Source organism: Canis lupus, chromosome 27 (assembly GCF_011100685.1).
Source record: "Canis lupus familiaris isolate Mischka breed German Shepherd chromosome 27, alternate assembly UU_Cfam_GSD_1.0, whole genome shotgun sequence".
In the NCBI taxonomy this organism is placed as follows: domain Eukaryota; kingdom Metazoa; phylum Chordata; class Mammalia; order Carnivora; family Canidae; genus Canis; species Canis lupus.
The window spans coordinates 28247601-28273803 of record NC_049248.1 but is presented as its reverse complement, the minus strand read 5'-3'; the positions used below and the strand labels follow the sequence as shown (position 1 = coordinate 28273803).

The 26203-nt window shown below is 39.5% G+C and overlaps 1 protein-coding gene across 1 annotated transcript in view; it reads left to right on the top strand.

The window, feature by feature from the left end:
• The window catches only part of TMTC1 (transmembrane O-mannosyltransferase targeting cadherins 1), a 269996-nt gene that overhangs the window by 38299 nt on the left and 205494 nt on the right, over positions 1-26203 (top strand). The window contains exon 5 of the mRNA XM_038577170.1: positions 721-927. Within this exon, the coding sequence (XP_038433098.1) occupies positions 721-927 (207 nt within the window). The remainder of the gene's footprint in view (positions 1-720; positions 928-26203) is intronic.

The window sequence follows — 26203 nt, the reverse complement described above, 5'->3', positions numbered from 1 at the left end:
TAACATTGGGATTTTGAGATACAGTTTTTGCTATTATAAACTGGGCTGCACAGGATTTTGTGTGTGTGTGCGCAAATACCTGTGGGTTTCTCTCAGGCATAACCATGTAAGTGGAGTTGGGACCACAGATGGATGCATGTTCACTGTGTCTTGGACTGAAGCATTGCTCTTGAAATGATTGTAGCAATGTCTGAGAATACCCTTTGCTTTGCTTTGCTTTGGGCATCACTTGGTAGTATCAGACATTCTAATTTTTCCCATTCAGTGGTTATGAATTCTATCTCAGAGGATTCATGAAAGAAAATGTAATCAAGGTACGTTGGATGGATCAGCTTTGAACAGTACTTTTCAAGATCGTAATTATGTAAATCCCAAATACCAGTTCAACCACATATTTTGAAAGAAATATATTTGGAAGACAAGTGATGAAGAAGAGACAGTGTGAATGTGTGTGTACGTGCGGGTGACCCTGTAAGAGGGGCTGAGACTTAGTCTTCTACAGTAGTAAGTCATAAGTTCTAAAATAAAAAGAAATAATAGCATAATCACGTTATTTTTAAAACATTGTGATACATAACAGAAACACAAGAGCTAAAAGATTTGAGAATGGTTGCTTCAGGGCACAGGACTTGGGAGTGGGCCAGGGGACTGCTGTTTCTTGTTGCAAGCCTTGTCATTCTGTTTGACCTTGATTCCCCTCAATTCCATGTGCACCATTAGGAGCAATGGGGTCATCCATCAGCGCAGCCCACAGCAGCCGGGGAGCCCTCAGCCCCCCTCACTGCCCACACACCCTCACCGAGAGAATGGAAAACAACATCGATTTCCTCACCGAGGAGCTTGGGGTGGCTGCCACTCACCATCGCCACCAGAACCCAAGAGCAGCGGATTCCCAGGGTCTCCTCGAGCTATGTGGTCCATGATGAGGTACTGAGCTGGGCTCTTCGTGCCGGTTTTCACCAGTGAGCAGCACCTGGTGTCACGTGGGTGGGCAGGAGAAGTGAAGTGCTGAGTGGGTTTTTCATGACAGCCCTGCTCTCTCGTTTCCCTCCCTCCTCGTCCTCTTCATTCTTCCCTTTCCCTGTATTAGATGAGGTAAGAAAGAAGTCCCTAGAAGAGACAAGTGGAAGCCCTACTGTCTGCCTTGATTTGGAGGCGGGGGTGAGGTGTGGGTCTGGAAAGCCTCAGTGAAGAACACCCAGTGGAAGTGGAAGAGCTTTGAGCTGGAGAGCAGGCCCCTCCTCTGAGGTGGGGGAGGAGCGCACCACCTTCCCCTGCTCCCTCCTCCCACTCTCCCATGTGACAGGAATTGATTACAGCCTAAGTATGGGAGGAAGCCCAGGGGACCCTGCTTCTCAGAAATGTTTTTGAGGATATAGGACAATCTTTTCTAAAGCATGTAGTTTTCTTTCTTTTTAAAAATATTTTGGCCTACTGCTGAAAATTAACATAGATTTATCAGAATGGGTCCTCACTGAATTAGGTTGCCTCTAAAATAGCTCAAACCATGGGCGAGTCAGAATTTAATAAAGATGGAAATTAGATTCATCCTATTAGCACTTAACCACTTCAGACTGCTGTTCTTATTCCTCTGTGTGGTCCCAGAAAACTCATTTCAGGGTCTTAGTTTCCAATTATTTCCGCCTTCGCCTGGTTTTTGGATCTTGTGCCATTCATTGGTTCATTCATCAACAAATATCTGTTGACCATCTGTCAAGTGCCAGGCAGTGTTCTAGACCCTAGGGATGTTATAGTAAATAAGGAGAATGAGGTCTTTCCTCTTGTGTAGCTTCTTTTCCAGTAGAGGAAGACAGACACTAAGTAACCATCAAGGAATGAACAGTGTGGTGGAGAGTGATGGATTGGCTTGGCCTGGACAAGTTTGAGTTGGTTGGTCAGGAAAGGCCTCCTGAATCCTTGGGAATGACCTGCCAACATCTGGGCAGAAGGATCCAGACTTGGGGTAATGAGCAAGTGGGAGTTGGAAGGGGTGAGGTCAGGGAATGGCCAGGCCCAGATACAGAAGAGACCTGTTGGCCATGAAATCAAGTTTGGATTTTATTCTGGGTGGAGAGGGAAGACTGTAGCAGTTTTTTGTTTGTTTAAGCGTGGAGAGAAATGATTACATTTCTTTTTTAAAATGTGTGCTGGCTTCTTTGTTGTGCTTGATGTGCGGGCACAAGAATAAAGCAGGGAGGAGGGTTTGGAGATTTTTATACAGATTGAATGAAAAAGAAAGGTGTTGGCCAAGGATGATAGGGACTGAGATGAAGTGCTGTGTTGCATTTGGGACATCTTTTGGATATAGGTCCCACAGAACTTGATGGTGCTTGCCATCAATTCATTAATTTACTCATTTCACAAATGTTTGAGGAACTGGATTAGCCAGACACTATGAAAGTATGTGGGATATGAATGTGAATGAAGCCCAACATGGTCGCTCCTTCATGAGAGTCACATGTTCAAGCCACTGTGAAGAGGGGGTATAAGGGAAAGGCAGGAAATAAGGATTTGGGGGTTTCTGGTTTCAACAGTTGGATGGATGGGGGTGCTAGTTACTGAAATGGGTAGACTAGGGGAGAAATAGGTTTTCTGAGAGTTGAGGGAGGGTGAAATCATAGAAATGTATGAAATTCCTGCCAAAGGAAAAAGGGATCAACAGTCCTATCATTGAGGAAATCATGACTTTTTTTATGGAGGACTGTGAAGGAAAAGAAGACAGAGCACTTAGGGAAATGTAAATTTTTAAAAGAAAGACCAAGAAGGAGGAAAAAGAGGAATTAATAGAACATTGGAGACTTTCATAGTGGCTTGAACATGTGACTCTCATGAAGGAGCAAGCATGTTGGGCTTCATTCACCTTCATATGCCCCATAATTTCATAGTGTCTGGCTAATCTAGTTGCTCAAATATTTGTGAAATGAGTAAATTAATGAATTGATGGTAAGAAAATATTGGAATTAAGCACAGAAAGACTATTTTCAGTATATTTGGCAATGAAGGAACAGTGGAGGGGCACCTGAGTGGCTTAGTCGATTAAGCATCTCTTGGTTTCGGCTCAGGTCATGATCTCAGTGCCTAGAGATCGGCCTGCACTGGGGCTCCATGCTCTGGGGGAGGGGGGTTCTGCTTCAGGATTCTCGCTCCCTCTGCCTGTCCCCCTGCACACTCTTGCTCTCTCTCAATAAATAAATCTTAAAAAATGGAGGAATGGTGGAGAAGGGTATTATCTGGAGGTGTGTTAGGTTTTTGTTTTCATTCTTATTTTAAATTTGATGGACGTGTGTGTATGTAGCTACGTTGTAGAGAGGAGAGATGAAAGACACGGCAGCAGAAAGGGTTGGGATGAATTATGAATACCAGAGGGATGCTGGTGAATGTTTAATACCTTTCTTTCTTCAAAGAAAGGAAATCCTGACTTGTAGAGTTTGCCAGTTTCCCATAAGCACGCCTTGGCACATTTCAGGCTACAAATGTGATTCCACTGACCGAGACCGTGGAGTTGGGGGAAATGGGCTGGAGCTCACCATTGCACAGTATTTCCACTGCCTCACAGACAACAGACATAATCTCAAGAGCTTAAATAATAGTAAAATTGAAGTAACCTAATTAGGAAGTGATGAGCTTTGAGTGTCTATCACCTTTGTTTTTAAGATGATTTTTAAAATTTAAAGTTGAATTTTTCAGTAATGGCTGTATTTAATAACTGGCCTGCAGAATTCCTAAAAATTTAATAGTCCTCTTCTACAGGCCAGCGTGAGTTAGTTCCAGCACACTAGTGAGGAAGGCCCTTCAGAAAAAGGAAGGAAATTGTGTATCCATTATCCATCTACTACGCACCAAGAGTTTGGTTAACACTTCCCCCTATTATCCCTGCAACCATCATAGTAGCCATTTAGGATGGCTATTAGAGTTCCCATTGCCAGGAGGAAATAAGAGATCTTAGAGGTTTAAAAACTTTGTCCATATTTACACAGTAAGCGTTAAGGTTGGGGATGGAACTCAAGCTGTTGTCCCTTCAGCCTGTGCTTTGTCCATTGGCCGTGATCTCAAATCCAGGGTCCCATGTGAGGACTTAGCTTTGGGGAGGAGGCAGGACACCTGTATCATTTTGTGTGGAGCTCACCGCTCTGTTGCACTCTTGGGAAAAGATTCTTGCAGTCATTCTTGGACTGTACCCGAAGCACTTTTTGACTTGCTTTGATATAGGGTTTGGTGCTAATACATGAAATCAGATGATATTCTCTTGTAGGTCACTTTTTTTTTTTTTTTTGAACTCTGAGCACCAGAGTATTTATTTTAGAAACAGTGGTGTCTGAAGAGCAGTATACAGCACAACTGGAACTGCACTAGAGTTTTACTAAGTTACCATGCTTGTGGGCAAGAAGGACCATTTTCTTTACTTTGGAAAGTTGTCATATATTTTCTCTCTTTTGAAAGGAAAGGTATTATGTTTTTAGTATGCATTTGGTTAGAATTAAAATTATTTTTGAAAACTATGCACGATGGGGATCCCTGGGTGGCTCAGCGGTTTGGCGCCTGCCTTAGGCCCAGGGTGCGATCCTGGAGTCCCGGGATCGAGTCCTACTTTGGGCTCCTGGCATGGAGCCTGCTTCTCCCTCTGCCTATGTCTCTGCCTCTTTCTCTCTCTCTCTGCCTATCATGAATAAATAAATAAATCTTTAAAAAAATATTTGAAAAAAAAAACTATGCACGAACCTTTTGTCAGAAGGTGATCAGGTAAAGCAAATACAAGTTCAAAAAGGTGATGCTGTTCTAGTTCTTAATATCTCAGGTGTTTAAATCATGGCTCCTTTGCTTACTTGATCTTGGACAAGATATGATCTCCCTGAGCCTATGTTTCCTCATCTCCAGATGGGGAAAGCAGCAGTAATTACACTTTACTCTCAGATTGGTTGTCAGGACTAAGAGCAATAGCACAGATAAGAAGCATATAAACAGGTGCCTGGTACTCAGGTAGCCATTCAGCACATGGCAGGCAGCCTCATCATTATTAGTAGTTTAATATTGTAACTATTCTCCATCCCCTGTGGGTTTCTGGAAACCAGGATGCACCATGAAAATGGTGAACGTACAGTATGCAGGCGGGGGATGAGGAGTTTGCATGGGGATTTTTTTTTTTTTTTTGGTTTGTTTTTTGATTAAACTTTGAGCCCATTTGCTAGTATGCATTTGTATTGCACAGATGGCATTAGGCTGACAAAAAAATTGTGCTGAACACTATTACTTCAAACATTTTCAGAAGGGACATCTGGGTGGCTCAGTCGGTTGAGCATCTGCCTTCCTTGCAGGTCACAATCTCAGAATCCTGGGATTGAGCCCTGAGTCTGGCTCCCTGCTCAGCGGGGAGCCTGCTTCTCTCTCTCTCTGTCTCTCTCTCCCCCTGTCTGCCCCTCCTTGCTGTTTGTTCTCTCTTTCAATAAATAGATGAAATCTTTTAAAATATGTTTTCAGAAGTTACTGTGCTCAGGGAAAAATCTGAACCCACAAAAAAAATCCTACATTTTTTCAGATGCTGGTTTTTCTTTGTGGTTCAGTGATTAACTTATGAGTAGAAAGTATAAAAATACCCCTCAGACTTAGGGTACACACTATGGAATCAGATAAAATTTCAATTGATGCTATGTTTTACTGAATTATTCCATGTGAAATGAGGAATGTTTTGTATGTAAACGTTCCTTCCCTTATCTCCTCCATTAATATTAAATTCATTCACATATAGACACGCTTTCTTTTTCACATTGAAAAGATCAGTGAATTCTACGTGAAATCTTATCTTCAGTAAGTTCTACTGACATTTATATATAACTGTATAGTCACTTTCATATACATACTTGATTGATTTCATATTTAAGTGACAGTGATCACAATAGGCATTGAAGAGAAGTGTTTGGCTCAATAAATTCTTGCTCATTTCCTCTTTTTTCACCTGGATCTGTCAGGGATCATTCATTCAATAGTATTTACTGAGCATCTACTATGTGCCAGGCATCAGTTTTGGTGGGAAGATTATGGCAGTGAAGCAAACTAAGCCCAGCCCTCATGGAGCTTGACTGGATGCTGATCATGGTGTTTCTACTTAAAATGAGCTCATTTTCTACCTTTGTGGGCAAGACAGTGGTTAGAGTTTTACTTTAGTAGGCCTTTAAAGTTTTTCTTGTAAATACCTTGCACAAAGGCATGCAAATCAAGAAACTAAGACAGGTTTAGGACTAGAGAACGGTTTGGCACTAAAGTGAATTTGTGAGGTAATTAAATTCAGGGGACTTAGGGAGGCATTTAAATATTTTGACCTTCACTGATGGGAATGGGTAACTGATCTTTTAAGTGTCGTTTTAATGCTTTATTTCTGTAGACCTGGCATTGCACTCTTTTTCCCCAAAGTAAGAAATGCTGTGCAGATTAAACTCCTGAGGTGAGATTTTGAACTTTCATCCACACATTTGATCCTGTGAGTAGGGCAAGTGTGTTTCAGATCATTATTAGTAGTCTCATATTAGCTTTGAGAGAAACTTTGTGAGCTAGCCAGGTGTGATTTGCAAGTGACAGAAAAAAATATGTTGAAAGCCTGTATTACTAATAACAGATTTCTCTTTTGTTTCCCTCTCACCTCCAATTTTACACACTTCTTCTTTTGACTGGTTTCAAATAAGCCTTTTTCAATCTCATTCAGCTGCTGCTTTCCAAAATGAAATGACCCAGGGGTGCTTGGCTGGCTTAGTCTAGGACATGTGACTCTTGATCTTGGTTCTGTAAGTTTGAGCCCCGCACTGGGTATAGAGATTAACTTAAAAATAAAATCTTAAGAAAAAAAAAGTTAAATGACCAAATGAAAGAGGTCCGAGTTAACTAGTAGGTCTACGCAGAAAATCATCCAGCAGTTGCAGGTAAAGTTTGTGGATTCATAATAATAAATCCCTTCCCCTACTTTTAAAATCTCTTAATGCAAGTGTGAACCTCAGTGATGAATCTTTGTTAAGAATGCAGATCACCTCATGGAAGTAGATGTTAACTATGAATTTATTTTATTGTTTTAATTTTTTTAAAGATTTTATTTATTTATTTTAAAGATTTTATTTATTTATTCATGAGAGACACACAGAGTGAGAGAGAGAGAGAGAGAGAGAGAGAGGCAGAGACACAGGCAGAGGGAGAAGCAGGTTCCATGCAAGGAGCCTGATGTGGGACTCGATCCTGGGTCCCCAGGATCACACCCTGGGTGGCAAGCGGTGCTAAACTGCTACGCCACCGGGGCTGCCCTATGATTTTATTATAAAGATACTGCAAATTCAGTTACTACCTATCATTTTTTCTCACTTTTCTTTGTTTAAAGATGAACTGGGACACATTTTGCTAGAGACTTTTCTCGCTTCCTCAGTGGTCTAAGTTCTTTGGTCTTTAGTTGTTCCTGGATGGCTGTATCCACATCACTATGACTTATTTAGGCGAGGCAGGCTCATGATAGGAGAATCCAAGAATGCAATAACTCTTAGGCTATATTATATAAAGACACTAATCAAACCAGTTAGCATAATTATTGTTAGAATTATTTATTATTAAACAACTGTATAACTGTGAGCACTATCAACCTATCACGTGGGCACAGTCTCCAAAGGGTACCTTTTCTGACTTTTGTCCCACACACCCTGAGTTTTTTCATAGTTTGTCAATTTCGTTTTAACAAAGCGAACTGATGGTAGCTTTTGCTACGGCCTCGTGGTACCTTCTGATGTCAGTCAACTGCAGATCTGCTTAGTGAATGTGAAGGCACTGGAGAAAGGCGGTGAGTGATCACCTTAGGCATTTGTCTTCCTGTGGAGAAAGAAATATTTTATTGGGAAGAGTGAACCAGTGGTAATGCTTTGCTAGAGGAATGATGGAAATGGTAGGAAATTTCTTCTTTTTTTAAAGATTTTATTTATTTATTCATGAAAGACAGAGAGAGAGAGAGAGAGAGAGAGAGAGAGAGAGGGAGGGAGAAACAGGCTCCATGCAGGGAGCCCGACATGGGACTTGATCCCAGGTCTCCAGGATCAGGCCCTGGGCTGAAGGCTGTGCTAAACCACTGAGCCACCTGGGCTGCCCGGGAAATTTCTTTTAAAAATAAATAAATTATTTTTGAGTCTGTGTTATTGGACTTCTCAATTAGGAACTGTGTTTATCGTGATACTATCATTCATGTGCCTTTACTGTTCATTAATAGGGCTGATTTACCCAAGCTGGGCTTTGAAATTCTTTCAGAGTAGCTTTTCCAAAATATGGAGCTTACCAAAAAAGTATTCTCTTGTGTGGATAGAGAATTAGAAGAGAATTGTTTTTCCTCATACTGTTTTCTAACCATTAGCTGAGAGTGATATTACTGTTTTTGAACCAGACCTAGAGTATGTGGTGAGGCGGGAATTATCTTGATGAGTTTGTGGGAAAGCTTATAGTAATCAGCTTTGGTTCTTGAACTGAGCTCAGCACTAAAATGGATCATTTCAATAAAGTGTTCCTTGGATTCATTCAGAACTTAGCACTAAAAGCTTCTTCCAAATAAATCACATGCTAAGGAGGCAAAATTCCTTTTAATTTATGGATAGCAGTTGGTAGAGTTTCTAACTGCTGACAGCCCCTGGTTCATTCTGTTTAATCTTGATTGGGTACTGATTCTTGGCAATCTTCGATCCCCTGTGAATTTCAGTCAGTAGATGATAAGTTCTTTCCTTTCTCAGTGTAGAGCAATCAAGCTTAGGCATCTGCTTTCCAACTGGATGCACAAGGACATATGTTGAAAGAGAAAACTATCAGAATATAGGCATTTCTGGTTGGCATGCAGTTTTGTCACTGCCACAATAGGCTCTTCTTAGAAGAGTCTCAGGCCCCATGCTTTTCCATCCCCTAATGGGTCCCTGTACGGAGCCCTCCACCTCTGTACCATGTGCCTAAGAGGCTGGGTCTCCTCCAGGCCACCAAACAGCTCTCCCTTCTTTTTCAGAGCACAGCAAGGGCTCTTAGGATGTGTAGGGAGTTGACTGCTGATTTCTTTGCTCTTTTCATTAATGCTACTGACATCCAGCTTAATAATTTTTTTCTCTTTATCTTTTTAAGTGTTAGCCTGCTGAGAGGTTATCAAGTGATTATAATAGCAGTATCAGCTCATCTTAACATCGTAAACACTCAGGATCTATATAAATAACTCTTTCATGAGAACCTTGTGCCGATGCCTGGCAATCCATTCACGGTGGCTTCAGATAATTTGGTGGGATTTTCAGTTTGTCATTCTGAAAATCGTCTGCCACACGTTTTGATCTGGTAATATGTTTTGTAGACTGAATGTAACAGAATCTTAAAGATATACAGGGTTGAGAAACACATTTAAAAAAAAATATTTATTTATTTACTCATGAGAGACAGAGGGAGAGAGGCAGACAAATAGGCAAAGGGAGAAGCAAGCTCCCTGCAAGGAGCCTGGTGTGGGACTCGATCCCAGGACTCCAGGATCATGACCTGAGCTGAAGACAGATGCCTAACTGCTGAGCCACCCAGGCGTCGCTAAACACACTTTTTTTTAATTCAAGAAGAGTTTGGAGAGGTACCTTTTGTGGAAATCCAAATGATTTGTGGAAATCCAGATGATTTCAGAAGCAAGCATCATGATTGTGCTTTTCATCAATGTCAACATTAGAGTTACCATGTCCCATGTGTGTACTTAACCAACTGCCAGAGATCATATTACAGGTTTTATGGGCAGCTTACAGTTTTAATTCTTATAAAAACCTATGCGGGAGACTGTACAAGGACCATGGGCTCATCCCCGAGTTCCTGGGTTCTAATTCTGTTCCATTGCTTCCCATGTATGTGATCTTTGGCAAATTACTTCAGCTCTCTGTGTCATTCGTTTCCTTGTGTGCGGGCAGTAGTAATACTGATACCATGAGGTTATTGTGAGGAACAAATTGAGCTACTATATGGAAAGAGATTAAAATTGCTTTTCATAACGGTAGTGCTAGGATTTAGCTCCTCTTCCCCTTCATGCTTATTTTATGCCAAAGCCAATGTGGAAAATTACTGTTTAGAATTTTTTTTTAGCACATTCACCATTTCTTTGCTTTATTTATGAAAGAAAGAAAGTGGTATAGTCTTGATTGTTTGCGTTTGTGATAGTTATTTTCTCTTTTTTCACAAGTTTACAACATTTTAAAAAAGATCTTATTTATTTATTCATGAGAGATACAGAGAGAGGCAGAGACACAGGCAGAGGGAGAAGCAGACTTCCTGCAGGGAGCCCAATGTGAGACTTGATCCCAGGACCCCAGGATCACACCCTGAGCCAAAGACAAACATTCAACCACTGAGCCACCCTGGCGTCCCAAGTTTACAACATTTTAAAGGGAAATGATTATACAAGAAAAACATTCTTGTACCCATGATGGAAAGTTCACTGAAGGTTAGCAGGATAATAGAATTTTTGTGTTAACACTCTTAACTGATGAATACCATGCTAATTATGAATTGTCTCAAAGATGCATGTAGAGCTATTCTTTGTTTATGAGACTAACAGTCAACTTTTAAAAATTCATAGTTTTTATGTATTTAGAATTACTGTGGAATAAAATATCACTTTAGTAAACAAATCATTAGGTTGCAAATAAAATAATAAAGATTTAACATCAGTTTTTTAGGTAGATGATCAGATAACCATATAGGAAGATGTGTTTCATGTTGTAAATTTATGAATTTTTAATGCCATTCATCTTATTCAAACCATGATATTTATTACTTTATATATAGTGTAGAAAATACGTATTGATTTTGAAATCACCCAAAGCGGCAGTCTCCATGAGGAGCCTGGCATTAAAGATTTGCTTGTAACGATTTAACCTCTAAAAGTATTGGTAAAGTGTTTAAAGGGAACATAAGTATAGATTTTTAGGGAATGAAGGCGATTAATATATCATAATTTGGAAAAAAAATAAACCAAACCAAATCCAAACAACCAGTCACAGTTGGATGGAGGGGAGGAAGAATGTTTGTTTCATGTTAAGAGCAAGAGATGCCCTCAGCCCTTAATGAATAAACAATACATTTCATCTTTTGAGTGGCAGAGCTTTTAGTTCCTGACTGTTAAATCTTTTTCATAGATTTTTTTTTTTTACTTTGCATTTGGCTCCTTAAGTAATTTTTCTTTGTGAGTATGAAAGGAATGTGACTTTGTGAAAGGAATTACAATCTGTACTGCAGTTGTGGTCAATTTGTTTTTTGATTGAAAAAAAGTTGTCTAGGGGTGCCAGTGACACCTGCAACTCTTGACCTCAAGGTTATGGGTCCAAGTCCCACATAGGGTGTGGAGATTGCATTAAAAAGATCTTTAAAAATTTTTAAAAATAAGTAAGTTGTCTATTTCATTAGAAAACTGCAGTTTGGGTTTTATGCAAAGTCACTGAAAAGCTGTGCATTTATCCTCAATCCTCTTTATATGGTATAATTTATGGCCACAAAGAATTAGGTAAACCTTTTAGATAAATTAAGATTGGATGCTAATCTTAATTATATATTTTGAAGCAGAAAATACAGGTGTGATAATAGTTGTTGGCTAAGAGGTCATGATGTCTTGAACACTGTCATCACTGTGCCTTATTGCTGTTTGTGAAAAATTTGAACAATGTAGGGTTGCTGATAGGTTGTTTTTTGTTTTTGTTTTGGAAAAGGAAGAGTTACCCAGGGTGGGCTTGGGTGTAAAGAAATGAGAGGCAGCACAGGGTAGTGTAAAGAGCCACGGCCTGATTGGTGGGAAAACTGGGTTCAGTCTGATTGTGATTTGCTGGGGTCCTTGGGCCAGTGACTTCACATGGGTTTTGGTTTTACCTAGCTATGATGTGACACAGGGGAGGTGGGATGGAGTGGTTTCCAGCCATTTGAAATTCTCTCTAAGGTCTGTTTTGGCCAGACACCCAGGTAGCTGTGCTGTCACTTTTCCTCTTTGTGTCTCCCGTGGGCTTGTGCATGGTTGAAAGTTGTGTGGGCGTTGGAGGTTGACCCTGAAAGGAGAAGACACTGAGAAATGACCATAATGAGGGACTCTCAGAAGTAACGAAGTGGATGGTGGAGGAAATTTTGCTAATGTGCATTTTGTTATTTTCTTGTTTCCTTTTCCATCTTGAATTCTTGACTGCCTAAGGTCTTAGAACTTAAGTTAAATGTCTTGATGTAAACTGTCAACATTAAAAAAATTACATTTTACCTTATACATGTTTTGCCTTCAGTCATCCTGGTTGTAATCAGTGCTGTGTATTTGGAAGCTGGCTCCTGCTGCTAACTATTCAGAGGCAGTTTGTTGACTCATTTCATTAGTAAACATTTATTAAACACTGAGCGTGAAAATGTCTTAGGGATCATTTGCTTACAAAGAACAAAAGCTTTTGAAAACTTGCTTAACCTTAAGCAAATTGGGGTATTAATTAGAAGGATACACTGGAATCTAATAGCACCCCAGCCTGGGTATGGAGTCTGGGCATTGGGCACAAAAACTGGCAAAGTCCAAATCTTCTGGGGCTTCATGGTCTCTTGCTTTTTAAAAAATCCATGTTGTTTTCCTTTTCCCCTCTTTTTATAGACTGAGTTTTCTTAATTGATTAGTGCAGGGCTGCCTCAATTCTAGCTTCATACAGCCTCTCAGTTCAATTCTGCCCAAGAGGTGGACTAGTTTGACTGTGTCCTCACTCCATATTCCCTTAAAGGGGACTGATTGGCCCAGTGTCAGCTTGCGTATATCCCAGTGGAGAGGTCATACAGGTAAAAAGGTTATGTCACCTGTGGTGATAAGCACAATTAGATATCTGCGCATTGAATGATAGGAAATACAAACAGGAGAGCATATAGCTTGTCTGCTGGGGGAATCTGGCTCAAGCTGTCTTTATGGATGAGACAGTGAACTGACAAAAGACAGGACAGCTTCCCAGGCCGAAGGTACAGCATGGAGAACACAGTGGCATGTACTTGCAGAGTGTGTGCGCTTGTGCGTGCGTGTGTGTGTGTGTGTGTGTGTGTGTGTACACAACAACAAGCAGCTCAGGAGTTGAGTAGTGGGAGATGAGGCTGAGAAGGTTGGCAGGAGCCCTGTCATGGAGGAATTTGGGAGAGATGCCAAGGGATTTTGACTCCCACATATGAAGGGCAACAACAAAAGTGGCATGCTCATCTTTGTTTTAGATTCCTATGTACTAGATAGAAGTCTGACCATAAAGCTGGATGGAACATATTATTTAAGTGAAGATGAAAAAACTCAAACCTTTGATATATATTTTTAAAGATTTTATTTATTTATTCACTAGAGACACACAGAGAGGCAGAGACATAGGCAGAGGGAGAAGCAGGCTCCTCAAGGGGAGCCCGATGTGGGTACTCGATCTTGGGACTCTGGGACCACGCCCTGAGCTGAAGGCAGATGCTTAACCACTGAGCCACCATGGATACCAGGGATACCTGTCCCTAAACCATTATCTCTCCAAGATACCTGTGAGAATGACAAAGCAGCAATTCTGAGATTTTTGGCATAACTGAATCCTGCATATTTGTGAAAGCTCAATATTTTCTCTTTATCCATTAAAATCATACCTTATATAAAATTTTCTCTACACACTTTTGCAATTTTGGAGGAATTCTTGTATTTAAGAAAAGTTACCAGGAGCCTTGAAAGTGCATTTGCCCACGGTAGGAAGAAGCTATATACCATTTATCCACACTTGTTAATTGATTTAAGCCTTTTCGATTTATGATTTTCTTCTAAAGAATAGAAATTACTGGAAATTTCACAGAGGTGATAATCCCTTCCTATTATGTATTCAGTATGGTAAGTTTGATATAATTTTGATTTCTGGTTTCTGATTAAAATAATCATTTCTTCTTATGTGTATTGTGTCCAAGCAGCTGTTGTGTTTTGTATTGGCACAGATAATTGCTTTTCTACTTGGCAAAGGAAATGAGCAGATGCAAAACAAATATCTTTTTCTGGCATGGTCGATTGGAAGCTCTGCAGCCCAATGTTGACTACATTTTCATAAGTGATAAGCAAGTGCAGCTCCATGTCAGACTGCAGCTATTAACTGCCAGGAATTCACTTTGGCCAAGATAAATTCTGACCAAGTTTGTATATCAGACTAGGTTTCAAGCTTGACTATAAGAAACAGTTTAGTTTCCACATAAGGAAAATAGTATGTTGACATGAAGACCTTTATTGATGTAACTGCCCCCAAAAGTGATTCTATAATTTCCTTCTTTATTTACCTTTAATAATGGTAGAACAGTGGTATGCTCAGTGGTTAGGTGCATGGATCCAGAACCACACAAAATGGATTTAAGTCCCAGATTTCTCATTTAGTAGCATTTTAAACTTGGATTAAGTGATTTCAACATCCATAAAGTAGAAATAATCAGTTCTTATAAATGGTATGAAATATTTAAAGTACGAGGCCCAGTACGACACACACCCAATTATCACTTGTGCACTAATCTGAAAATGTCCAGTCTTTCTACATTTGGGCATAGGGAGATAAGCAGGCTTTCTCATATACTTGTGGTGCTACTTTTCAAGGTCTTGAGAGTTTTGGCTTAAGTCATTCTTGCCTCATTCCATTGGGAGGTAAAAAAGCAACAAAATGGATTGCCTATTTCAAGCCAGGAGAGAAACTTTTAATTGTCACCAAGTCCTTGGGAAGTAGTAGGTCCTCCCACCACATTTACATAGATGTGAAAAGCAAGGCTTACAGAGGCTACATAATTTTCACATCATTACCCTGCTAGAAAGAGGAAGATCCAGGATTTGAACCTATGTCCATCTGATTCTACTATATAAGTTAGCAAGGTCAGACCCCTTACAAGATTTCCTGGAAATATTTACAAGAAACTTCTAGAAAGGCCTGTGGTAGGGAAGGCAGAAGTTCTACTGGGAATATTTACTTGTTCCTCTTTTTTCTGCATTTCATGGAGCCCGAGTGGCTTTATGCGATTTTACATGTTGGGTGCTCCTGATGCCTTGCTTGGTTCTTGGCCATGTCATCATCACGCTGGAGATAAGGGGGGGGTTTGCTGTTTATAGCACCCAGCTTAGCATTTTTTAGAAAACTATTCTTCACTTTAAAGTGAAATACTAGGTAGGATGTATCACATTTTATCTGTAAGCAGTCATTAAATACCATTTTTAAAAAATTCCGTAAAGGTAGACTGAGCTAGCTGTTCAGTAATAGATGCAATCTTGGGTCCCAGGTTATTGTATCTGCAGAGTTTTCTGCTGGATGGTTGTGTTGCTCTTCAATGAAACTCCTTTATGTGTGACATTTCTGAAGGATCGATTTTGTGTGTGTATATGTGAGAGAGAGAGAAAGGGAAAGGCAGAAATAGTGTTGATTTTTGGATTATTAATAAACGTTTTGTTTGAGACACAGAGAGAGTGCCATGTGTGCATGAGTGGAGAGGGGCAGAGGGGGAGGAAAAAAGAATTTAAGGCAGACTCTGCACTGAGCACGGAGGGCTAGAACCGACGCAGGGCTAGATCCCACCACCGCGAGACCATGACCTGAGCCGAAACCAAGAGTCGAATGCTTAGCTGAGTCACTCAGGCACCCCTGCTTTGTGGACTTTTGATTGTGACTTCTAAAGTTAATGTATATAGGAATATTACTCGAGGGATCCCTGGGTGGCGCAGCGGTTTGGCGCCTGCCTTTGGCCCAGGGCGCGATCCTGGAGACTCAGGATCGAATCCCACGTCGGGCTCCTGGTGCATGGAGCCTGCTTCTCCCTCTGCCTGTGTCTCTGCCTCTCTCTCTCTCTCTCTCTCTCTGTGACTATCATAAATAAATTAAAAAAAAAAAAAAAAAAGGAATATTACTCGACCTAAAAAAGAATGAAATCTTGCTATTTGCAGTAACATGGGGGGGCCTAGAGAATATTATGGTAAGTGACAGACAAAGAAAAATACCATAGGCTTTCACTTACATGTGGAATCTAATAAACAGACAAAAATGAACAAACAAAAGCACAAACAGACTCATAAATACAGAGAACAAACTGATGGTTGCCGGGGAGGGGCCGTGGGGTGGGAGATGGGCAAGATGGGAGGTTCAGGCTTCCAGTTCTGGAATGAGTAAGTCAGGAGGATGATAAGTACAGCATAGGGAATATAGTTGATGGTATTGTAATAGGGTTGTATGGTGTCAGTAGCTACATTTGTGGTGAGCATCACATACTGAACAGAGTTGTAGTCATTGAATCACTGTTGTGCACCTGAAACTAATGCAATATTGTGTCAACTGTAGTTCAATTTAAAAAATCAAATAATGTAAAGAAACTCAAGTAAAGCTCTGTAATGCATAAGAGAAATAGTGAGAAAAAGAGTTCTGTCCCTGAAGAATTTGCTGTTATTGAAATCCGAAACAGTGATGAATACTTTGGGAAACTGACCATTTGCTATCTTGGATTACAAACACAGAAACACAGGCAGTCCAGGTCTCTTATTATGAACTCTGAGCGTTGATCAATCATGAGGGCCCCCACTGAACATATGTGGGCAATAGTAAAACTATTCACGGGAAGAGAATCACAACATGGAAGTAACTTGCTGAACCTCAGAAAAAACAAACATGTACTAGAGATTTTGAAACAGAAATCATGAATCGTACTACGATACTCTTAAGATAAAGGAGAGAATGAATTGGAAATTTTCACTGATACACTATGGCCCAGCGTTGTTTTCTCAACTCATCATTAATCATTCAATCGATGACCCACTCATCCGTTCAGTAATTATTTATTACTTAACCTGTTTTGTGCCTGGTCAAGGGGTAGGGAAATAATGAATAAAATGACACATGCATGAGAAAAAAACAACAGCAAAGTAAATGTATCTCTGTGTAAACATTCACCGTGGACACGCCAAAGCAATTCATTGTGGTCACAGTGGTGTACTAGTCAGTCATTGTTTTTTTTTTTTTTTTTTTGGTTTTTATTTTTTGTTTTGTTTTTTAAACTATTTTTAGAGCAGTTTTAGGGTCACAGTCAAGTTGAGAGGAAGATACAGAGATTTCCCATCAACCTGCCCCCACACATGTGTAGCCCCCCCATTATCAATATCACTCACCAGAATGGTACATTTGTTACTAAGGAGGAGCCTACAGTGACCTATCAGAGCACCCATTGTGCATAGTTTACATTGGGTTCATTGTTGTAGTTGTACATTCTGTTGGGGGTTTGAACAAATGTATAATGACGTATCTTCATCATTATCATATCTTACAGAATATTTTCACTGTTCTAAAAATCCTCTGTGCTCCTCCTATTCATTCTTCCCCACTTCCTCACCCCTGGCAACTACTGATCTTTTTACTGTCCTCATAATTTTGCCTTTTAGAATGTCATGTAGTTGAATCATACAGTATGCAGCCTTTTCATATTAGCTTCTTACTCTTAATAATATGCTTTTACATTTTCTCCATGCTTTCTTATGTCTTGATAGTTCATTTCTCTTACTGCTTAATAATGTTCTATTGTCTGGATGTCCCACAGTTTATCCATTCACCTACTGAAAGAAATCTTGGTTGCTTCCAAGTTTGAGCTGTTATAAATAAAGCTGTCATAAATATCTGTGTGCATGTATTTGTATGGGCATAAGGGTTTTTTTTTATGATTTTATTTATTTATTTATGAGAGACACAGACAGAGAGGCAGAGACATAGGCAGAGGGAGAAGCAGGTTCCCTGTGAGGAGCCCCATGTGGGACTTGGTCGCAGGACCCCAGAACATGACCTGAACCAAAGGCAGATGCTCAACTACTGAGCCACCCAGGCATCCCTCTATGGGCATAACTTTTAACCCTTTGAATAAGGATTAAGGAGTCCCAGTTGCTGGATCCAGTGGTGCCTGTATGTTTAGTTTTGTAAGAAATTGCCCATCTATCTTCTAAAATGGCTCTACTATTTTGCATTACCGCCGGTAGTGAACCAGAGTTCCTTTTGCTCCACATCTTCATCAGCATTTGGTGTTGTCAGCTTTTGAATTTGGGCCATTGTAATAGGTGTGTAGTGGTATCCCATTGCTGTTTTAATTTTCATTTCCCTGAAAATGTATGTTTTTCATCTGCTTTTCATAGGCTTATTTGCCACCTATAAATTTTCTTTGGGGAGGTATCTGTTAAGGTCTTTGACCCATTTTTTAATCAGATTATTTGTTATTGTTGAGTTCTAAGAGTTCTTTGTATATTTTGGATAAAGTCCTTTATCAAATGTGTCTTTTGAAAATATTTCCTCCCAGTCTGTGGCTTGTTTTCCCATTCCCTTAACATTATTTTTCACAGGGCAAAAGGTTTTAATTTTAATGAAGTCCAGCTTATCAATTATTTCTTTCATGGATCATGCCTTTGATGTTTTATCTAAAAAGTCATCTTCATACCCAAGCTCATCTATGACTTCTATGTTATCTTCTAAGGGTTTTATAATTTTGTGTTTTACATTTAAGTCTGTGATCCATTCTGAGTTAATTTTTGTGAAATCTATAAAATCTGTGTCTTGATTTATTTTTTATATGTGGATATCCAGTTGTTCCAGTACCATTTGTTGAAAAGAATATCTTTCTTCCATTGTATTGCCTTGCTCTTTTGTCAAAGATCAGTTGATTCTGTTTATGTGGGTATTTTCTGAAATCTTTATTCTGTTCCATTGATCTGTTTGTTCTTCCACTAATATAATAATGTCTTGATTATTATAGTAGCTTTATAGTAAGTCTTGAAGCTGGGTAGTGTTAGTCCTCCAACTTTATTCTTCTCCTTCAATATTTTGTTGGCTGCTTTAAATTTTTTGCATCTTCATATAAACTTTAGAAGCAGTTTGTCAATATCTACAAGATAATTTGCTGAGATTTAGATTGAGATTGCATTGAATCTATAGATGAAGTTGGGAAGAACTGACATCTTGTCAATATTGAATCTTTCCATCCATGAACTTGGAACAGTTTTTCATATATTTAGTTCTTTAATTTCAGTTATCAAAATGTAGTTTTCCTCATATATAGATCTTCTACTTATTTTGTTAGATTTACACCCAAGTATTTCATTTTTGAGGGTGCTAATGTAAAGAGTATTCTATTTTTAATATCAAATTCCACTTGTTCACTGCAGATATACAGGAAAACAATTGATTTTTGTATATTAACCTGGTATCCTGCAACTTTACTATAATTGCTTATTAGTTCCAAGAGGTTCTTTTTTTTTTTTTTTGTCTATTCCATTGGATTTTCTGCATAGATGATCATGTAGTCTGTTATTCATATCATTTTTAGTTTTTATCTTTATTTTTTTTTGAGGAGAATTTTTTTTTTTTGAGGAGAAATTTTAAGTAAGAAAAGGCTGCTTTTCTCTTTTCCTTTTTTTTTGGTCTGAGAAACTTAAAATATTCAAGTGAGTTTGAAAAAAAATATATAGCAAACACCCATACTATGTTTGGTCATGTTTATTTCAAAGACTTTTTTTTTTTTCTTTTTTTCTCTAAGGAATGGAGCTGTATTGATATAGTTAAAGTCTACTTTAAGAGTGCCTTCAGCCCCATTTCCTTTGCTATCTCCTCAGGGCCAGTGGCTGTGTCCTGAGTTTTATGTGTATACGCTGTTTTCTAAGGCCACATTTTTCCCACCTAAATATGTTTCAGCCTCTGGTTAATCTGGTCATTTGGTCAAATTCCACATAGAAAATAGATTAAAAGGTCTTATGTGGATGGGGAGAAAATGTACCCATGGAAATCTCCAGGTTTTACTTTATTTTGATCTCCTTAACCTATAGTCTATAATAGAACTGAGGAGTATCTTTGGAACTGGAATAATCCAGGGATATCTATTCTGGGAAAGCCCTAAATTACGTGAAGCTGACTCAGATTTCTTTTTTTATCCTGCTTTCTTGTCACCTGTAACAACATCCAGTTGATTTTCAGCCCGCCATAGGTGGATACGGCTTTTTTAAGAGGCCCTCTTGATCCCTTAGTCCATCTGAGCCAACAGGGACTCTTAGCAATACTCATCTCAGCTTTTGAGATTTTGCACAGGAGTTACAAGTGCAGTCAACTTTTTTTACTTGTCCATCAACTTTTATGCTAGAGTGTTTTATGAAATGTCATCACCTCAATGAGTGTAACTTCATAAGTATTTACTAAACATATGCTAAATGATGAGTTGACAGTTCTCTTTTAGATGTAATACTGAATTCCAATAACTAATTCTCCAGAGTATATTGAATATAATTAGTAATAATAACTGACATTCATTGAGAATTTGCTATATTCACACACTGTTTGAAGAGCTTTATATGTATTAACTCATTTAATCCTCACAACAGCTCTATGGTTTGATGCCATTATTGTCCGTATTTTACTGGTGTGTTAATGGGGACACAAGGAAGATAAGTAATTTGCTCTGAATAACATAGCTAATACGTGAAGAACCTGGAAGTCACATTACTGCAGCCTGACTTCTACCTCTTAAAATCAGTTCCCTGTATTTTTCCTCTGCAAAGATTAAGCTGGTTTTGACGAGAAATTTTATAACCTCAAAAAGTGATCAGGTTGTTTGTTTAAAGATGCTCCTTTTTGCAGAATGCAGAAGGTTCTTTGCATTCATGCCTTTATGAGGATCCAGTCTTCTGGGTGGGTGTTGGTGTTGCCTTCGGTCGCGGGCTTCCCCTCTGCTCACCTAATTCAGCTTAGTTCTAGGCTGTGATGAGAACACAGTGGTATATGATTGATTGCTTAACTGTTACATCTTTTTAACTAGTCTGGAATAGCCTAATTATTATGGTAGAAGTGAAATACTATGGAGAAGTGGACCTTACACAAACAGATCTACCAAATAATGTTCTGACTGTGTTTACAACCAGTTGGAATAGCCCTGGAGGTTCCAGATAATCCCCTTAATTGTAGTAACATTTTAAAGTGGCAGTGTCTTCAGGCAGAAGGATTCATGCCTCCTAGAAATATTGACCATAACAGCAGATGGTGTAAAAAGCTAAAGAAGGAAATAAAAATTCCAAATAATCAGTATTGAAATTAGAGTAAAATTAAGTTGTCTTTTTAAAATGAGCTTTGTGAAAAATTGCTAGTGGCAATCAGATACGAAAAGCATGGCGAATTTGTGTATTCTTATAAAGCCTTTTGCTCAGATATTTCCATAATGTGATTCATAAAACATATATATTTTCCATTTGGTTTGTGGAACTGTCAGAGTAACTTATGATCTTCTAGCTTCCAGCCCAAAGGAAGAGTGTGCCAAATGTGAGGATGTGAAAGGAGTACTGATGTTCTGGGAAGGGGTCAGGGGTTCATCCATATGAAAAATTCTTGCGTCTCCTAGAACCCACTTGAAAAAATCAGAGCATGTCAGTTATTCTTCAAAAGGCATGTGGCCTTATTAGAAACAGGCAGGAGACGCTTGGGTGGCTCAGTTGTTGAGCATCTGCCTTTGGCTCAGGTCATGGTCCTGGGGTCCTGGGGTCAAGCCCTGCATCAGATTCCCTGCTCAGCGGGGAGTCTGCTTCTCCCTCTCCCTGTGCCCCTCCCCTGCTCTCTCTCTGGCTCTCTCTCTCAAATAACCAAATAAAATTTAAGAAAATATTAGAGACAGGCAAACTGTGTTCAGCAGAAGTAAGTAAGTCCTGTGGACATCACACTCGTACCTCCCTGAAGTTTAAGAGACATATGAAAATGTAAGAAGGCAGAAGGCAGTACTGGATTAGGAAAGAATGAATCACAGTTTAAATAGGTACCTTTTGTCTGCTCGGTGAGAAAGCAGATGTACCAACATATATTTTAGGGCACATTGAGTTCCTGGGTTGAGTGAGAGAGAACAGGGATCATTGCATTATGCAAATGTACAAAGACTCCAGCAGTAATATCAGAAGCAAGTTATTTTCTTTAGTGAAATGTTGGTTACATATCTTTAAGGGAAAATAAGTAAACATCTTCACGTGCATTAATGTTCTGTGGAAACTGCAATGAAAAAAATGGCCTTAGGTTGTCAAAACAAAGAAATGGGAAGCTTCCCAAGAAAAACAATAGAAAGACTGCAGAGCAATATTGAAACAGGTGAAAAAAAGAACATGATGTGCTGTGTACAGAAAAATTATTGATGGCACAGAAACTGAGGGAGACTGATAAGGGGTGAATAGAAAAGTAGCTCATAAGAAATTCAAGCTCACACCGAGACATAGAGCCAACCTGATTGCAAATTTTGTCAGGTTGCAACCAGGAGAGGAAAAAGGCAGAGTGTGTTGAGAAGATGGAAATTTCTATCAAAATGTGTTAATTCTGGAAGAAAAAGAGGCATGAGTGTGGTAACACCTGAGACCTTCATCTACCTCTCGGGACCTCTTTATGCCATCAAAAAGGCTATTAGTCTTTGACCTTAGGGATAAAAATATGTGATTAATAAATAAACTTCCTAGAAGATATTAAGGGTTCCCCTTTTATTATGACTTTTTAAAAAGATTTTTATTTATTTATTCATGAGAGACACAGAGAGAGGCAGAGACACAGGCAGAGGGAGAAGCAGGCTTCCTGCGGGGAACCCGATGCAGGACTCGATCCCAGGACCCTGGGGTTGCGACCTGAGCTGAAGGCGGACACTCAACAACTGAGCCACCCAGATGCCCCTTATTGTGGCTTTTATGTCAACCAAAGACATTCTCACCAGTGATGACCCTGGGCCTGGGAAGACTGCCACTGGTGAAGATAGTGCTGGGGTCAGTTCTGAAGCATCTCTGCTATCCAGGCCGTCTGTGACTTGGCAAGTTTCTTAATCTCTTTTTGCCTCAGTTTCATTTGTAAAAGGTGAATGATAACAAGCATGTATCTGATGGAGTTGTTTTCAGGGTTAACTGGATAATCATCAGTGCCTAGCTTCAGTGTTTTAATGATGTGCCGGTTGCTTTTTCTTTACTTGTCTCACTTAAGCCTCATAATAACCGATCCAAGTTGGCTTGATTATTTCCATGTTTAACTTATGAGATAACTGAGTTCAGAGAAAATAACTTGTCAAGGGTAACACACATAGTCAGCATCTGAATGCAGGTCTTCCTTGACACATGTCCTTTCCACTGTACTCTAAGGTTTAGCATATGTAAGAGCAGACACTGGAGCATATGAGGAATGGACAGCTGAGGACAGAGGTAGGCTTAGTTCTGGAAGCCCAGGGGTATTATGGAATGACGTGGGTAGATAAGAAGTCACTTCAAATCCGTATTGCACTGGGAAGGTTGCATAAAGGGGGTGCGGTGGATAGGGCTGGATTGGGCTGGGGATGGTGCTTGACAGAGGAGGAAATCATCATGTCACTCTACGCCACAGCACCTGTAATGGTGATGCAAGATCTAGACCCCTCAGTGTGGCTGATAATAGGAACGAACTTAAAGTACTTATCTTTACGGACGCCTGGGTGGCTCAGTGTTGAGTGTCTGCCTTCGGCTCAGGGTATGATCCTGGGGCCCTGGGATCGAGTTCTGTATTGGGCTCCTTGCAGGGAGCCTGCTTCTCCCTCTACCTATGTCTCTGCCTCTCTCTCTCTGTTTCTCTCATGAATAAATAAATAAATCTTTTAAAAATAGTACTTCTCTTTATCCCCTGGATACATGCTAAGCACTGTGGTAAGAGTTTTAGTATTTATTGCTTAGAGAATTTTTTTTTGAGATAGGTACTGTTATTATCAACATTTTGTGAATGTGGAAACTTGGGGTGGTAGGTAGGGAAAATAGGTTTAGAACAGAGTTTGCCTGGCCTCGGAGCCAATCTCTGAATCTCCCATGATGCGTTTCTCTTGGCCATCAGAGTCTGATGTGCTGTGAGCCTGCGGGTTTATCTTCGCCTCCCAGTGCTTTCCTCCTGGAAACCCTGGAAGGGTTTACTCAGCCAAATGGCTGTCCTCGCTTCCACTGAACTACATGCCTTGTATATCTGGTTGCCATTCTTGTCTTTCACATCTGTACCTTCTTTTCCACTCACTCAGTAATTTCTTCCAGCCTTTGAACACTCTTCTTGACCATGCGGCCCAGTCTGGTTGTCTTATCCTAAGGCCCACTGCACTTGGTAATGCTTTACTGATTTTGCAATTATCACTTGCTACTGTGTATTTGTAACCTTTATTACATGTGCCCTTTTCAAAAAGATTTTAAAGCCTTTGTGGTGTGAGTCTTTTTTTAAAAAGAAATCCCCACAGTGTTTTGTACCATATCTCACATATAGTGTATATTGAATATTCTTCAACTGACAAATTCCAGGAAAAGAATATTCTGCTGAAATGAAATAATCATAAGACATTTCCTAGCTTCTGGGAATTAGACTAACGTTGCTAGAATGTTGTAATAGACAACAAGGAATGAGCAGAAGAAAACAGCAGCCAAGAAAAACTGTATAATGATGGAAGGAATAGACTAGAACCACATGGGAATTGATATTCTGGTTTAGAAGAATTAGGTCAGCTTGTGCCAAAAATCTTTAAATGTGTAACAAAAAGTGGTAGCTAAAGTGACTGGAAAAAAATCTGTGTACATTTGTATAGCTGTCTAGCAGTGTTCCATTTCCTTTTTTGTATTCTAATGGACTCCAAGCATGAACATGCTTTATATATTGGTATTATTTGGTTATTGGACTCCTTTCAGGTATATGAGAGAAGAAAAAAATTAACATTAGATTTAGAGACCTACATTTTCTTATAGTACTTGCTTAAGAGGAGCAGTTTATAAAGTTTTTTTTTTCTTCGGGAGGAGGGAGGGAGGGAGGGGGGGGAGGAGGGAGGGAGGGAGGGGGGGGAGGGAGGTGAGGGAGGGAGGGAGGGGAGGGAGGGAGGAGGAAGGAAGAAGGAAAGAAAAGACAAGAACGACGAGAAGTAAAGAAAGAAAGAACGAAAGCAAACATGACGGAGGATCATGTGCTTCCGTATGATTCCTATAGGCATCTTTCCTTCTTAAGCTCTTTACTTCCTTCCTTCCTTCCTTCCTTCCTTCCTTCCTTCCTCTCTTTCTTTCTCTCTTTCTTTCTTTTTTTCCAAGAACATAAACCTTACTCTTGGTTGCTTTGCTATTATGTTGTTAAAAATCCACTTGCTAGACTTTTAAACTGTTATTAAGCCCATTTCTTTTTTGAGTTAAATTCTCTTTTAGTAAGAGCTAGGGTTCCATGGCGGAGATTAGATTTTCATTAATTTGACTTTACTACTCACTAGTTACTTTACTACTCCAAATTCTGATTTATGATCCTCCTCAAGAACTTGGAGAATTCACTCTTGTTATATGTAGTGTTGATGAAGGTAGTCCTTGCAGGAGGACCTATTGTACTCTACTTTGCCTAAAGCGGAGATTTAAACACTCATGCTGAATATTTAAAAATTCTGACAAAAATAAGAACAAAATGAGGGCCTTTCCCCCTTTTTGAGCAAATACTAGGTGGGATTTTTCATCATGATCCTTCCCATTTTTATATCCAAAATGAATTAGTACTACGTTGACCTTTAAGATTTTGGAACCTAAGATTTTGACATTATTAGTGCAGAGTTCCTACCCTTCATTCACATTGGGAACAACTGAAGGAAGAGGAGGTGAAAGCAATTGTTAATTTCAGGAAATAATTACTCATACTAGCCTCTAGCCTCCATCCTCTAGCCTTTACTCTCTACTGCAATGCGGCAGGGCTGTCACCCTTTGCTGATCCTTCACAGAGATGGCTCTAAATGTGGAGTCTCTGCTTGCTTACAGTAAATCTGACTTTTTGGGAAGGAAGAGTGGGAGAAAAGAATTGATAAACATCTCCAGATCTCCAGGCATGGGTATTATTTTGATGAAACTTTCAAGCAGATGTAAGAAGATGATTTTGTGAAGCCTTAAGCTTAGAATTTTAAGTGACACATATTACTGATAAGACATGGCTTAATCCATCTGGCTCCTAAGAAATGTGGTTGTTTTCCTGAAAATGCATTTTAAAAGAAAGCACCAACCAGGATGTCTGTGGGAGGTCGTTCTTTGGTAGATGAGCGGAGTGATGCTGCTTGCAGTGGTTTGATCTGATAGAAATGCTGCAAAACTCACCTCCCGTGTTTATTTTTTAAATCTTACTTTCTCAGGTGAGATGTGTTCAAAGGCTTTGACTTTATTAAATGACAATAAGTAGATTTGGATTCAAATCGATAA